The following is a 15,159-nucleotide window of genomic DNA, read 5'->3' as shown; positions in this document are numbered from 1 at the left end:
ATTTACATGACAGTGCTTTATTTGTGTCTTTGAGTTATTTTTCTGCTCCCTCATCAGAATAAAAAAAATCAGAAACATGCCAAAAAGTCTGAAACAAGGAAAACAAATTTTTAAAAAACGTAATAAAAGAAAGAGTAATAAAGAGTAATAAATATACCGAGGTTGCCTTTCACAGTGAAAAAAGAACAGTGGAAAATGGTCTGTAGGATCAACATCAACATAAATTTTGAATTTCCGTTCTTTCCCTTCCATATAAGTACAGGTTCTCCCATGTGATAGCTTGGAAATGAGTCATTTGCTTCCACTCTTTATTTCAGACCTAAAACTTGTGTTTGCATTTCCATTATATAATCAAGTTAGATAGTCATGAGGTGAAGAATGAGTTGAAGCAATTTCTAACAGAAACATAGGTGGCGATGCGCTTCAATTTGTCATGTACATAGACCTCAGCTATTCTATTTGATGTCGCTCATGATACCTTTTTGCCACATTCTACTGTTCATGTTCGCTTTCTCTTAGCAACGTGTTCTCATGACCTTGAATTTAAAGAGTTTCATCATGACGTCTCTCCAGTTATGCAAAATGTTAGATGTATTGGCAGATGTCCTCTTGTTCACTTGCATCTTCATTCTGTTAGAGTTCGTCGTGTATTAAAGTCCAAGTCACCAGGAAAGCTGATGAGTATTTATCCTTTTTGGTTTGTTTTACTAAATCTCTGTGAAAATAAGAAAAGCTGGCTTAATTCCCTCTATTTATACATAGAAATAACTCTTGTTCACTGAATGACCCTTACCCTATAGATCCAGTCATCCATGCCATGGGAAAAAAAAATTGTTGTGTCTATTCATTTTCACTGGATGTCATCCAGAAAGCAGAAATATTACTGCTTATGTTCATCTTGTGTTGATGAACTGCAATAAAGGACTCTTCATGTGCCAAAGTTAATCTACTAGTGTAAGATTTACTGCTCTTCGCAGTGCCATGCCAAACGTATATCTTCAGCACTTTTTCCTGGTTTTTAACCTTAACTCTTTACTCTTGGCAGATTATCCTACCATTAAACTCTACCCAAGTGAAAAAGTTTTAAATGACCCGAAACTTTTTCCCTTCTCTGAAACATAAAATTATTTGATATGTTGGCCGGTGAGGACACACACACACATTCACATACAAATGGAAATGCAAGCGTTGTCATTTACAGAAAAATTCTTCAAACAGCAGTGTCAGCATCAAAGTCTATAAAATAGTCCTTCCCAGGGGAGTAAATGAAAATCAGAACTACATTATTTAAACAGTTAGGTTCAGGTTCTGCAAGTCCTACCTAAGGTGAGCAAGAACTCTGCCTGGAAATAAGGAGTTCCAGACACAGCTCCCTTTTCAGAAAGCCGTTCCAAAAGACGTGTCAATCCATTTGTTAGCTGTGCTTGCTGGCAGTTATATGCAAATCCATTTGTATGCTGATTGCTTCTTCTACATGATGTTATTACATAACACACATGGCATAAAAAATATAAAATCTGTCTAGTAGAGCATGTGTGAATGTATATGGACAGCAGAGTTCTGTCCCATGGTGTTCATGCATGTGTGCCCCAACCACTTGCTTTCAGTTTGTTACTAAGTGCCAGCAGCTCACTCCACAACTGATGGAGAGGTCTGTGCACAGTGCAAAAGAAAAAGAAATTGTTACACTTTTTTCTTTTATTTTGAAACAGGGAAGTCCCTCCAAAGGGCCAGTCTAAGTTCACCTTGAGGGCATTAGCAGAGACTAGTTCAAAACAAAAATCTTTTAATGCTAGTCATTGAAAGATAAAGCCTTTTCTGTTCCATGTAAATAATTTTTGATCAATGTACTGTTCTAAGGCAATTCCCAATTAGCATATCCTATAGCTTCTTGTCAGACCCTGTCCACAGGGTACAATTGTGACACAGACTGTGAATATTCAGCAATAGGAGCCTGTAAATCTGAGTAGGTAATGACAAAGCCTCTTTAGGGAAAGCCAGAATGAGGTGAGCTGAGTAGAATAATGGCAGTCTTGGGGGACAGGGGGTATTTTAATCAAAGCCAGAGCAACTGAAAAAGATACTATTAAAAGGACTTGCTCTCTGAAGTAAATACTTTTCAGATAAATGCACAGTTCAAACTGACATGCTAAATTGGCATCCTTACATCCACTCTGTTCTCTGGATCAAAGCAAAGTTAATCATTTCACTTGTCTTTTATCTGTTTTATGGATGTATGTGTGTATGTGTGTGTATGTATGTGTACGGTGTGCGCATGTGCACACACGAGTAACAGACAAGAATGGCAATGAGGGAGGGGTTTTTGCTTTTTCTGTAATGAAGTTGGAGATTTTTTTTTAAATGTAGTGGTACCTAATAGTCATTGCCCACTGTTGTAAAAGCTCAGAAGTATTGCAGCTTTCTCTTGCCTGTGTTTGCCCAGCCACCCTTCTACATACTACAAGCACTGGGAAATTTCAATGACACAGCTTGGAATGGGTTCAGTGACCTCAATTATGCCCTCCCACCCACTCCAAACTCCTTTCAATTTGCAAAAAGCTTTAAGTGGACAAAACCCAGATGCCTTTTGCTTGTAGTTCAGTAAGAACAGATTGGGCATGTAGATTCTTGTCAAAGTGATATATGTAGTTCATTTTCCATTAACTCTTTCTTAACTAAGGATTTTAAATTCTCAGTTCCAAGTCTAGCACTCTGCTTTGCTTCCTGCTGCTTTTTAAAGTTCATTATGCCTACAACATCATTTAAAAAAATGAACCTTAAAAAGCCTCAGCTAGACACTGACTGATACAAAACAGATTGAATGTTTGGTTCTGCTTTTAAAGGCAATCACTTTTTTTTCTTTTTAAGCTTGTTTCATATGTAATAACCCATCCTATTGTCTAAGACTGTTCGAAAGCACTAACTAAAAATAATAAATAAAATCACGAGTTTGGGGGGAGAAAGAAATCGTGACTTGTGGGAATGATTTACCAGTCAAAACCAGTACATGGGCCCTGACGACCCTGAGAGCTTGTTTCAGTTGGCTTGCTTAAACTTAGATTGCTTTCATAATGTTGTAGTATTGCCCCAAAGAGTCGGTGCCTTTCCCCTTCCCCTTCCCCAGAACATTTCATTACACTCCTTTTCTTCCTTCTTCTCTCTCTCTTTCTCTCTCATTCTGCAGAAACATGTGCTGTCAATAACGGAGGCTGCGATCGGACTTGCAAGGATACCGCGACAGGGGTACGATGCAGTTGCCCAGTTGGATTTACCCTGCAGCCTGATGGGAAAACGTGCAAAGGTCAGCTTCTGTTTGCTTTGCAATGCATCATTTGCCTTCAGCGGTTCCAGTGCAAGATGTAAATATTCAGTTATTTAATCAATAGTTTTAAGTTAAGGAAATACTGGCATAGTGATTGCAATTGAGTTCATTAGCTTTCTCCTTCCTTAGTTTTTCTGTATTTACTTATTTCAGTCATTTTTCTCTCAATTTATTGGAGGGTTTTATTACTGCGAAGAAATGAGATACAGAGGTCAAACTGTTTCAGACTGACCAGAGATTTAGAGGAACAACTCTGGGCTGCAAAAAGCCTTCAGTTTCAAAAGATAGTCCAATACCCTTGTAAAACTTAGGTCATCTAGTGGTGTCTGAATTTGTCTATTCAAAAAGTGAGTTAAAATTCTCAATCAGTACTTAGTAATAATCGGTTGATTACTTGAAGGTAACAAAGTGAAGCCAAACGCAAGATGCAGAGGCATTGCTCGAAAAACCCCAGACAACTGTCCCTTTCTGCCCCTTCAAGATGTAAGTAGCCAGCTACAAAGGAAAATCAAAACGTTTACTAGTGCACAAGACTAAACCGGACAGCCGACACTCAGATTTTACAGTTCCAAAGGCAGCACAAGAACCGTGGCATTTCGTCCTTCATGAGTGTGTTAAAACTGAGGTCAGGGGAAGAGAGAACAAAGAAGAGCATCTGATGTCACTGTCAACATCTGTTCTCAGTTAAGGAGACAGGGACAGTGCTCAGATATCCTTGCAGAATGACATTTAATGGCACTATGCATGTGAGTAAATTTTAATACCTCTTAGTAGGACCAGGCCCTCCATCTACCATTTTCCAATCTTCTATGTATTTCTTCTGAGATCCATTGCAAGAGAGTTGATGATGGACATCCAGGAGGACATTGGATATATTGTTGTCACAGAGAATACTTTTTTATCACTCAGTGATTTAGCATATGTTGACCTAACTTGCTAAGACACTGTTGGGACTTTTTTCCTTCAAAGTAACCAGAAATGTCAGAAAATGTTCAGTCCAGGGCTGGATGTTACTTAAAATAGTAAAACCCACAAAAATAAACAGAAAATGTGTGGTTTCCTCTTGCCCCAGGCTGAAAAATCCCAGTGCTTGGGCATGATCCTGTTAGGATTTAGAGAAATAACAGTCCATTTGCCTGTTTATTTGAAAATAAAACATTTAAACTGCCATTGCACACGATGTTAATAGTTAAGGGTGAGCACACATCAAAAATTAGTCGTTTTAGTTCAAGCCACATAAAAATAAATCTTCGTTTTTACAGGCAGACTACCTAAGCCATAGCAGAGCAATAACAGTCATTCCAGCAACTGCTTAAAAAGGAGGCATTTTAATACTGTAACATACACCTAGACTTCATCATAATGTTTATTATTGAAACTGCATCATGAAAAAAAAATAGTTCCAAATTTAGAAGTTGGGCCATAGAACTAATACAAAACAATATTTATGTAATAATCAAGTCTATAATTAGTGCTACAGACAAAATGTAATACTTAATTGATCTTCAAAGCAAATACCCTAGCTCTAAGCTCTTTCACATTTTTTCTTTTCCCCATTTTTATGAGAATAAAATATAAGAAACAGAACCTGTATTTTTATGATGCTGCTGATTCTTTTTTGCTTTCTTAAAATAAGCAGCAACTGGAAATTAACTCCCATGGTTTAACAAACCAACCAGACCATTTCTTTTTAATCTGTATCGACATTTTAGGAAATACTCTTCATCGTAAAATGGTAAAATACATGTTTTGCATTTACTTTAACTGTAACTAATAATATTTATCTAATATATAGCACTGTGAGATTTTGGGGCTAGATTCTGCTTCCTTGAAGCTAAAGTAACTTCTCATTTAAATCTATTTGCAAAAGATCCTGCATGTGAAGTGACCAGTGGAACTTCTTCTGTAGCTTCGCAGGCAGCTCTTAGTCAAGGATACTCTCTCTAAGATTTACATCTTCTGAGTACAAAATTGAGCACTTTGGTGGAGTGACACTGATGCCTTCTTTGCTCCTCTTGCTTATAGGTAAAGCCTGGAAAAGGTTGGGGTAGGGAAATTCAGTGTGCACATATTCCTTCCTCTGAGTTCCATAGGAAACAGAAGAGTGATCAGCTCAGGTTTTATCCTTTTATTTTTTTCCTCTTTACTCTCCTTGATTTAACTGGCCCACAATTTCTCATATATATAGTGGATTGTTCCTGCTAACTATAACATTACATGTGTGGTAAGAGCAATGGATTATCTATTAAAGCATCTTCAGAGATCATGCAGCTGTCACATCCTGTCTTTTTGGGGCAGATTTTTCAAGTCCATCAAGTGTCACAGCTTCTCCAAGTGAAGTTTTTCATAAAAGTATCATTTTAAGAGAGGTTATGTTTCTAAATATGGGAGAAACATATGCCATTATCTATTAAAGGAAAGTAGAGAGACAGGGTATGCAAGAAAAGCTGAGAGAAAGTAGAGGCATAATTAATATATTAACCAAAAAATGCAATTGTGGGTTGAGCAAAATGATTAATATGTTTAGGTTGAATTTAGCAAATAATGTTTCCCAAAATAATGTTTTTATTGGAAAGTCCACGATTTTTCAGTCCATTTTGGCATCTTCCTCTCTTAAGACATTTTACATAGTGCAGCTACTATTTGAAATTATGTAGTTGTTTAGATACAAGAGGCTTAAATAAGACTCAAAGAAACATCTGAACTTTTGAGTGCTTTGAGGTGAACATTGTGTAATTTATTAATCTGTAATTTTAGCTCACTTGTAGGTCATTTCCTCAATAGTGTGCTTTTACCATACTGTTTTTCTGTGGAAATCTATTGCCACTTTTCTTCCTTATTTTTTACAGCTAATTTAAAGAAATTTTTTTTTGTTTTAAATTAATGAAAGAAATAAAAATATTATTTTTTCTAAATAACAAAAAAATAGTAGATGGTTCAGTTCAAAAATCAGGACTTACCTGTTTGAGGCACTGTATAGACACATATAATGGGAAAAGAGTTTACTGTCTGAAATGTTCACAGGTTTTTGCTTAGTAGTTTGGAATTTCATTAACTGTTTAGTAAAGGAAAAGGCAAGTAGACACATAATAAGAAAGGCAATTTTTAAAGAAAGAGCATATGCAGACATGCTTCATTTGCCAAAAGCGCATAAACCCTATTAAATGTAACTAATTGTTCTACACTTTATTTGCAAGATCATATTTCATGTTCTATAATATTCTATAGTTCTGTCATAAAATCCGGGGTGGATTCAAATCACAGAGTGCAGAACTGAGTCAGGACTGAAACTCTGGTATTTCTCTTGGCCCTTTCCCAATGTATCAGAGAATAGAGGATACAGGAAAGCAATTTCCAGGTAATACAAGGGACCTACCTTCAGCAGTTTTGCATGTTGATCTCTTTCACAGACTCGGTGGGAAATGGCAGTTCATTATACCTCAAAGAATCAAGCTCCTTTTGTTAATGCATGGTGCAGTCTGGTTTATATCACATGTCAATAAAATAGGAAAAAAAATATTGTGGAGAAAGTTTTAACATGGAATATGTACAGGTAGCTACACATACCATAGGAAGACTACTATAGTGGAAGATTATTTTGGCTTCTGGAAGCTGAAAAAATCTTTTTAATCTCCGATTCTTTCTCCCTTACATATATTACTTACCTGATCTCATGGTGAAATAAGAGCACAAGGGCTGTCTGTGGTCTAGTTAGAGGGACCTTCAGGTGTGTTGATGGTGGCTGGGATAAAAAATCATTAACCTTTTGCTTTTCTTTAAAAGTCAGTCTCAAACTCAAGTATTCCCTCAGATGGGTTGGCAGACAATGGGGAATGCTCCTGTTTTCCCTTCAGCTTTCCTATCAACCTGGCTCTTAATAAGCCAAACTGTGGAGGCTTTTGTCAGCTAAGAGACGCATCCCAGGCAGAAAGAGTTCCATATTCTCCCTTTAATTAATGCTATTTAATTTCTCCCACTATTATAATGGGGTGATCCCAGCTTGACGCTGAGTTTATTTGATGCTGTTGATTATTGTGCTGCACGTGACAAAACAGCGTAGTTCATTTCCTTAAATGCCGAGCAAGTCATCCCACAGAAGTCAGCTCATGCAGCCAGAAAGAGAGCCAAAGGACTAAAAGACATAGCGGCCCAGGATGCTTATTGCTCGTTGCCTCCTACCCACTTTTTAATATCCCCTGTATTGTGCGTATCAGGGATTCTGTGGCCCCTACCTCCCTTGCTTGTTGGTTTCTGTGCATCCTTCCTGCTGAGTACCCTTTTCACGCATCTGTGTGTAATCTGCCCTCAGCGAGAATATTTATCAGTTTAGCGTTTTAATTATATTAAATACAACTTATGTAGCTGATAAAGCAGGAGACTCATTTGCAAAAAACTTCTGGGGTTCAGTCAGACTAGATTAAACTTAGGACAGTTTTCTGAAGATTGTTTAACTCCAGCTGCCAAACTGGATCAAGCAATAAAGTGCTCATCTGCTCAAGGGCAGCTACAGAAGGATGGGAGACAACCTGAGCAAAGGAGCATTCTTCTTCCAGGACTTACAGAAGAGAAGGACTGGGAATGTCTGTGAAAGACATCTGAGAGAGAGAGAAGCTTTATTTGTGGATTCTCTAAGATGTTAATTAGAGCAAGAGGAAGGGCCACAGGCTTCTGGGGTGGTGTAAACTGTAGGACTGTGTATCTGATGTGCTCCATCTCTGCTTCGGGCATTTAGCAAAGCAACTGTGCCCAGAGGGCACTCTTGTGCCCCAGAGTAGTGCAATTTCCCAGCTCTGTACACGTAGGCATAGAGGAACTGTGCAGGGTCTAGCACTTGCTGAACACCTGGCGTCAAATGACAGAGGAAACAGAATTTTTAAGCAGGAGAAGAGAAACATAAGTGGATTTCTAAGGGTTATGGAGCAAAAACCACATCTCAAATATGACTTTTCCATAAGCATCTATAAAGTGCCACTTAAGTTTGCAATGCCCTGTAGATGATTCGTAATAGCAAGATGTGTATTATTTTGTTTAACTAACTTTCTATGTTGCATCATTTTCATAGGTAAGCTTGACAGTGGGATTTTAGGGAGGTAGATATTCAGCTGTGCTAGAATGTCAGTGGTTTTAGTAGCAATATGATGTTACATTGATAATCTGCCACCAGCTGTGGCTAAATACAGCGGTGTTAATTCACATGCATGAATAGATCTTTTCCAAGCCCAAGTGATCCCATGGACATGTATTCAGAAGACAGAAAGGTCCCTACACATCTCCACCTAGAGATGGGGCATTTTATTTACTGTGCAACAGTAAGTAGGCCCTTCTTAGCACTCTGGCATATTGTTTAACTAGAGCGGTGTTACGCTGGGGTTATGTGGCTGGATGCTGTTTAGGCAAACATTTCTTCTTCCTGCTGTCTCATTGTCATGGTTACCCAGCAGTGTGGTGTACTCTCCACTTCCTTGAAACAGGCCCCCATCCTTTTGCATTCAGATGCAGCGAAGAAATGTGGTGCTTACATGCTTAACTACTTGACTGCACTGCAGTGGGAACATGAGAAATGCCTTAGTGTTGAATGGTTTGTCCGCTAATGCAACTCTATAACCATCCTTATCATCATGCAATCTACAAAAGACGAGCAGGAGCATAGAAACCAATGAACAATTTCAGCCAAAGGACCAAATCAAAGTTTATTGAAACAAAAGGGAATTTTTACATTGGCTTTAGTAGGTTGACATAGTAATTGCTCTTTTTTATCTTTTTCAGCTGCAGCCTATTATAGCAGGAAAATGCATTTAAACTTGGGGTTTTGGGATACAAAAAGTGAAACTCTGAAAGTGAATTGATTTTTGAAAACAGAATTGTTTTTCTGAGGAAAGACTTTGTTACAGAATGAGTTTCAATGCAGCAAAATATGTCACGTTTCGTTAAATATTAACTGAGAGGTTTCATTAAATGTTAAAAATTAATGCTTGACATCCGTTTGATACAAGAATATGACTCAGATGTTGAAGGCTTTCCTCTCTTTTCATTCAGAACACACTAAGTGAAAAGCTCACAACGAAAAGTTTAGCTGGCCAATTTGGCTTCATTTCCTGGCTACAGAATATCTGTGAACAGTTAGAATTTCCTCCATCATTCCAGTAGTCAAAATCACTTAGAATTTGGTGTAAGTTTTTTTTCTCTAAGTTGGATTAAATTGACAAAAACTTTTAGAATTGCATCTTGTCAGTCCCGATCAATTAATGTGAAACTAAAAAGGTTTCTACTTTCCCTGGAAAGAAACACCGGAAGGAGTTGCAGGTTATTTATATTGTTTATTATTAGTAGGATGCAGTTCTTAATCTGGTACACTAATTATTAGCTGCCTTGACTTATGATACTGCCTTCGTTTGACTACGATTGATTGGATATGTATCAGAGTAGCATATTTTTTTCACTGATTGCCTAAATGGGGAAGTTTTTGCAGTAGGAGTAATTATCTATGATGAATTCAGGTTTTGTTTAGTTAGTGTCCCTGACTTGACTTTTTTTACATGCCAGTAAAAGTTTGACAGTAAAATATATCCCTGTGCAAGATAACCTCTATACAATACGTGCATCAGTCAAGTTTGCACCAAGGCAGATAGAACTTAAGTGGCACAGATAGCCACACTTTTCATATTGTGGAAGTGTCCCAATAACTTTAGAATCAAATATGTATGTTTGGATCAGGTCTTCTGAACTAAGATTTATCTCCCCTAAGAGGCAAATGCAAGACAGATACAACCGAACACATATGAATGAACTTTTTTATTTTTTTGGCTTGGGCACTGCTGTAGTTTTCTTCCTTCACTAGAAAGAGGCCTCCTTGAAAGTAGTCACTCAAATACAAAAAGTTTTCCTTGGTTAGGCTGGCACAGAAAATTCTTAGGTTTCTGTTTGAGTGAGATCATTATCTTACCAAAGGTATACGTGACTTTTTCATAAATGCATAAGAAGCATTAAAAAAGACACCACTAAAATAACACGCTGAAAGGTAACTTAAGGTCTCTGCTGAAGTGTGTAACTTCCATTTGAAGGTACACAACCACAGAGTTTAGATATTTAGCTTCTGCATAACTTCAAAGAACATATTGCATTAGAATCACTAAGATACTGTGCTGTAAAGCTGGAATTGTGTTCCCTGATCAATTAATTCACATGTATCAGCAGTTTAAAGTAAAAGGTATTTAAATTATCTCCTCAAGAATTTAAACTTCTAGAGATTGCTTAATAGTGGTAAATCTGTTCATAGCTGCCTGACAACCCCTACTTAAGATCTGCAGGCTACTTTCTGTGCATCTCCCATTAGCAGTATCAGTTAGTGTGATATCTGTGGTACTCCACACAGTGAAAGGAATATTGGTGCCCGCTCTACACTACATTGTGTGTCAATATGTATTGGATTGGCACTCAGAGCATGGCCTGGGACATACAAAAAGAGCTTTTTCCAGCTCATCTTCCTCTAGCAACACAAAGATTTTTAAGACATGAAGAGGTCTTTTTAGCTTCCTCCACATTAGAAACGTGTTTTTTGAGGAAAATAAACATTATGAGCCATTGGCCATAATGAGCCATTAGCATTTTCTAGTACTCTATCTGAAAAAAAAGGGAAAAAAAATACATGCAAATGGTGTGAAAGAATAAATGAAGTAAGTTGCTGGCAGTCATCACCTCCACTGCAGTCAGGGTGCTGTGGCAGCAGCAAATGTCAGCATAACTGTCAGTCAGAAGACTACAAGCAGCAGTGGGGTTTTTGAAGGGGACATCTGGCAAAGCCAGAGAGGGCAGAGACTTGCTTGTCTCATTCCCTTTTCTTCTGATTACATTTTCCTCGATAATTGCAGCACCTGAAATGGCCACTTACTTCTGTGGCAGATCTTTAAGATAATTTATGTAGTTAATAGAGTGGTTGTACTCTTAAGTTTAATACTAGTTCATACCAATGCTGCTTGATTCTAGAGTAATTTGGTCTACAACAGATTACATGTTGTTAACATTCTGCTGATATGGTGCCTTATATTGTACTTGATTAGAAAAATAGTGTATGGTCCGTTAGCCTTACTCTCAAAGTTAGAGTGATGACTAGTGAGAGCAGCTTTTCATTAAGCTATTAAGTAGCTTATCATGGCTTGCTGCGCATAAATAAAGCTATCTGGGTTGGATTGCTCTGGGATATCCCAGAGCAACAGTATGCATGTTGCTTAGAGTCTGTCAAAAGTAACTAAGGGAAAGACAGGATTACTCTTAGTAGGCTTTTATTTACTATTTTCATATCTCTAGTGGAAAAAATGCAAAACTTTGCAAATGGAAACAGATTGAGATACACCGAGTGCTTAGATCTTCTATGAAGAAGCTGACCCAAGCAGACAGAACATTTTAACCATGATTTCTGGGAGTGGCAAGTGATCGGCCATATACGCTTCAGGCTTTTTAGGGGAAAATTACTCAGACGTTTCAGAAAACTGAGTCCTTATGGAATTTCAAGTCAAGAACCTCAGAAAACAATCAGGAAAAGGCATTGAAAATTACTATTTCATTTTTAAGATAAAGGTTATCATCCTCAGGCCTTTGTATAGACTGTACCTTCTGTGACCCCTCCTTTGATCCCCAAGGCCCATATTGCCTCTGCCATGGATACTGAACTAGAATGTCTGTCCTCTCTTCTATGCATCAACTCTCAGTGGTCATCAACTTTGATTCTGGACCTTATGCCTTTTACTTCTCTCAGGAATCCCACAGTGTTCCATTTTTTAGAATATGGTCAGAAGAATAGCTGACCCCGAGGAAAAATAAGCACATCAGCCTTGGTAATTCCTGATGGGATTAAAGGTTTTGCATCATATGGCTAAATTACCTCCTATTTGCACAAGCTTAAAGGTACGTGCATTGGGAAGTACCATGGAACAGCTGGCACCCTCTAAACTCATACTCTAGTGCAATAGCATGCTCATAAGCACATGCAAATAGTCTAATCCCAGCCTATAGGGTATCCACTGTACTTGCCTTGAAACTATATCTGAACTGAGTTACCCATTCCACTTCCCTTCAGAGTCTGACCAGTGAGGAAGGAAGTGACTCTTCTTGATCTCAACTATGGAAAAAAAAAAAAAAAAGAAAGAAAAAAATAAAAAAGTGAATGTTAATACAGTGTTGCAAAGAGGCCCCTGTTCTCCATTCACAGGTGGAAGTCAATGCAGCACAAAATTCCAGTTCCTCTCTGGTTTCTTTGTACCTTCTGTGTCACTCGCTCAGAAAAACATCCTACTCCAGAGGAATCAGACTCCCCTGATTTTTATCAACAGCAGTCAGTAGCCTGTTTGTCAAAGCCAGTTCACGAGCTGTCTAGAGTCAGAGGGAAGAATTTTTTGAAGTTAGTTATTGAAGTACGGCGTTGTCTTTTAACAACCCTTAAGTGTTTACTGAAGTGGTTTATTTTGAGCCATTCTTTCTCCCTGAATTACTTTCTCCCTGCTTCTCATCATCTTAAACCAAGAGTAAACTTCCCAATAGCCAAATCATGATCTAGTTTTCATGGTTCATTATACAGCAACTCTGCTTCCATCAGACCCCTTACATGACTCTGTACCACTTACCAGTGTTTGTAACTAGAAATAAGTGCATGTTCAAATATAAACACCCTTTGAGTTTGCTTCTCTGTACATGTAAGCAAAGAGCTATCAGAAGATAGAAGAGATATTATCACAAACCACTGCAGTCATGAATCAAAACAAAAAATACCTTTGCCCTCTCCATGTTGAACACAAGGCAAATACAAATCTTGTGGCTGAGGTTTGTCTTTTATCCTAAAACCAAGTAAAAAATGCCCAAACAAACAAACTCTTTAATGTTTACGTGCATAAATTGTATGACACAGAATGGAGAATGGAGAAAGGAATGTCTTTGCCTGGCATGAGAAGTCAGCACCAAAATAAATTCATGAACATGAGACTGGTGTGAAGAATGATGATAGTGAAAATGTGGGTCCTCCAGTAACAAGGCTAGTGCTTTTAGGAGGAACAAAAGTAGTCATTTTCTATATATGTGATGCACAGATTAAATGTGCAATTAAATGTTCGATTAAAATAGCTGAACTTTCTTTAAAATGCCTTCTGACAAACAAGTTCTGACCATTTTCCAGTGCTTCTGCGTAGTTAAAGCATCATGAGATTACATGCCATTTTCAAGAAGGAAGCAGATAGCTTCTTGGTAAAGGCAGACTTGTGTGAATCTTAAACTTATCAAGTGATTTATGGACAGCAACAGATTTTCTGGGCAGATGTTGCAGCAGCAGCAGCAAAGGATTTCCCTATCACTTCCCCTTCCTAATACACCTCTTCTGGCAAGGCCCGTATGATTAAGAAAATAGAGGCATTTGTGCCAAAAAGGTGACCAAAGGCAGACAGTGGGTGATGTAGGACTATGAAACAATAGATGCAGCTGCCTAGCCAAAGAAAAAAGTAATGAAAACAGCATTAAATGAGAGGAAAATGAGGACTTCTGTCATGAAAACAGTGATCCTGTTCACTGCTTAAGTACTGGCAAGAGTTTCTGAGAACACAAACCTTGTAACCTCTTTGTGAAAGCACCAAGAAGTTTGTGTTATAGTACAACTCAGTAAATGCTTCTCCAGGAATTTCTTTGGCATATGAATCAATCACATGCATGGATTATGCAGCAGAGATAACAGGTGGACTTGTACTTGGTGAAAGAAGATGCAAAGGAAATTTTCTAAATTTATTTTATAAGAGTGACAAATGGTCAACTGTAGCCAAAAGGGAATATTAAATAACAGAGGCAGTCTTGAGGTTATTTTTGTTTTGATAGGACATGAGCAAGACACAAGACCATCTGTGTCCAATAAAACCTAATAAACGTTAGGAGTGGGAGAGGGAAAACTGAGTATCTGATGGAGGAGCAATGGTCAAGTTCAGTTTATCAAAAGAGATGCTTGTTTTAGAAGAGATGGATAAGACTAGGAAATCAGACCAGAGCATGAGCTACCAGGCAGCTACAAAAACATTTTCAGCGTAACTACCTGAATGTGGATTAAAGAAGCAAACGTTGAGGCCTGTCAGTGATAGCCTTGTTACTGAGGCCACAGTCATTTTATGTGATTACATCGATGTTATCCAGTCTCTGACAAAGAACAAATCAAATCAACCCGATGTGAGGAAAATGGTAACAGCATCTGGCAAACAGCTGGAGCAGCTCAGTAGAAAGCTCCATGTCATGTCCAGTGAGGGGGCCATAGTCATCTGCTGCCCTGGAAACAACTGTTTCAAGGCTTGATAAGACTGGGAGGTGACTCAGAATTAGGATTCAAATTTTTTTCCCCCACTTTTTTTGAGAAAAGAGGGAGTCGACTGTTGTTGGTTCAGAGGCAAATCTGGCATGTGGTAAGATAACAGAGCATCCAACTGAGGGGCATAGGGAGGCACAGTGAGAGGTGAAGGGTCAGCAAAGTTGGTGGTAAAACCATAGGTGGTAGAGGAGATGTTGCAGAGTCAGAAAGGTGCTGATCACCAGCAGAAAATGTACGGAATTAGAGGGAGGGAAAGATAGAAAACTCTTGGTGGTAGGTTGCTGTAAGTGGTCAAGCCTAAGGAGGGGATCTGAAAAGTGAGAAATTGGACAGTGGCTGATGGCTATATATGTTGACTGGGCATTGAAACAGTAAATTTTAGCTATATAGACATAGTTTGATTCAGACTTTTTAAGACAGAATTGGCGTTCCAGGCCACAATGAAGAAAAATTAAATGATAAACCCATGGGATTTTAAAAAAATGAGAGGAAACGCAAATTGAAGGTAGCA

At 38.2% G+C, this 15,159-nt stretch overlaps 1 protein-coding gene across 7 annotated transcripts in view; it reads left to right on the top strand.

Annotated features, from left to right (window-relative positions):
- The window catches only part of SCUBE1 (signal peptide, CUB domain and EGF like domain containing 1), a 248,528-nt gene that overhangs the window by 172,335 nt on the left and 61,034 nt on the right, over window positions 1–15,159 (top strand). For all 7 annotated transcript variants that reach the window (XM_071816413.1, XM_071816410.1, XM_071816414.1 and 4 more), the window contains one exon: window positions 3,185–3,301. In XM_071816413.1, the coding sequence (XP_071672514.1) occupies window positions 3,185–3,301 (117 nt within the window). The remainder of the gene's footprint in view (window positions 1–3,184; window positions 3,302–15,159) is intronic.

This window comes from Patagioenas fasciata, chromosome 1 (assembly GCF_037038585.1).
Source record: "Patagioenas fasciata isolate bPatFas1 chromosome 1, bPatFas1.hap1, whole genome shotgun sequence".
NCBI lineage: Eukaryota > Metazoa > Chordata > Aves > Columbiformes > Columbidae > Patagioenas > Patagioenas fasciata.
Note: the sequence above shows the minus strand (reverse complement) of the source record. Positions and strands in the feature narration are given on the sequence as shown.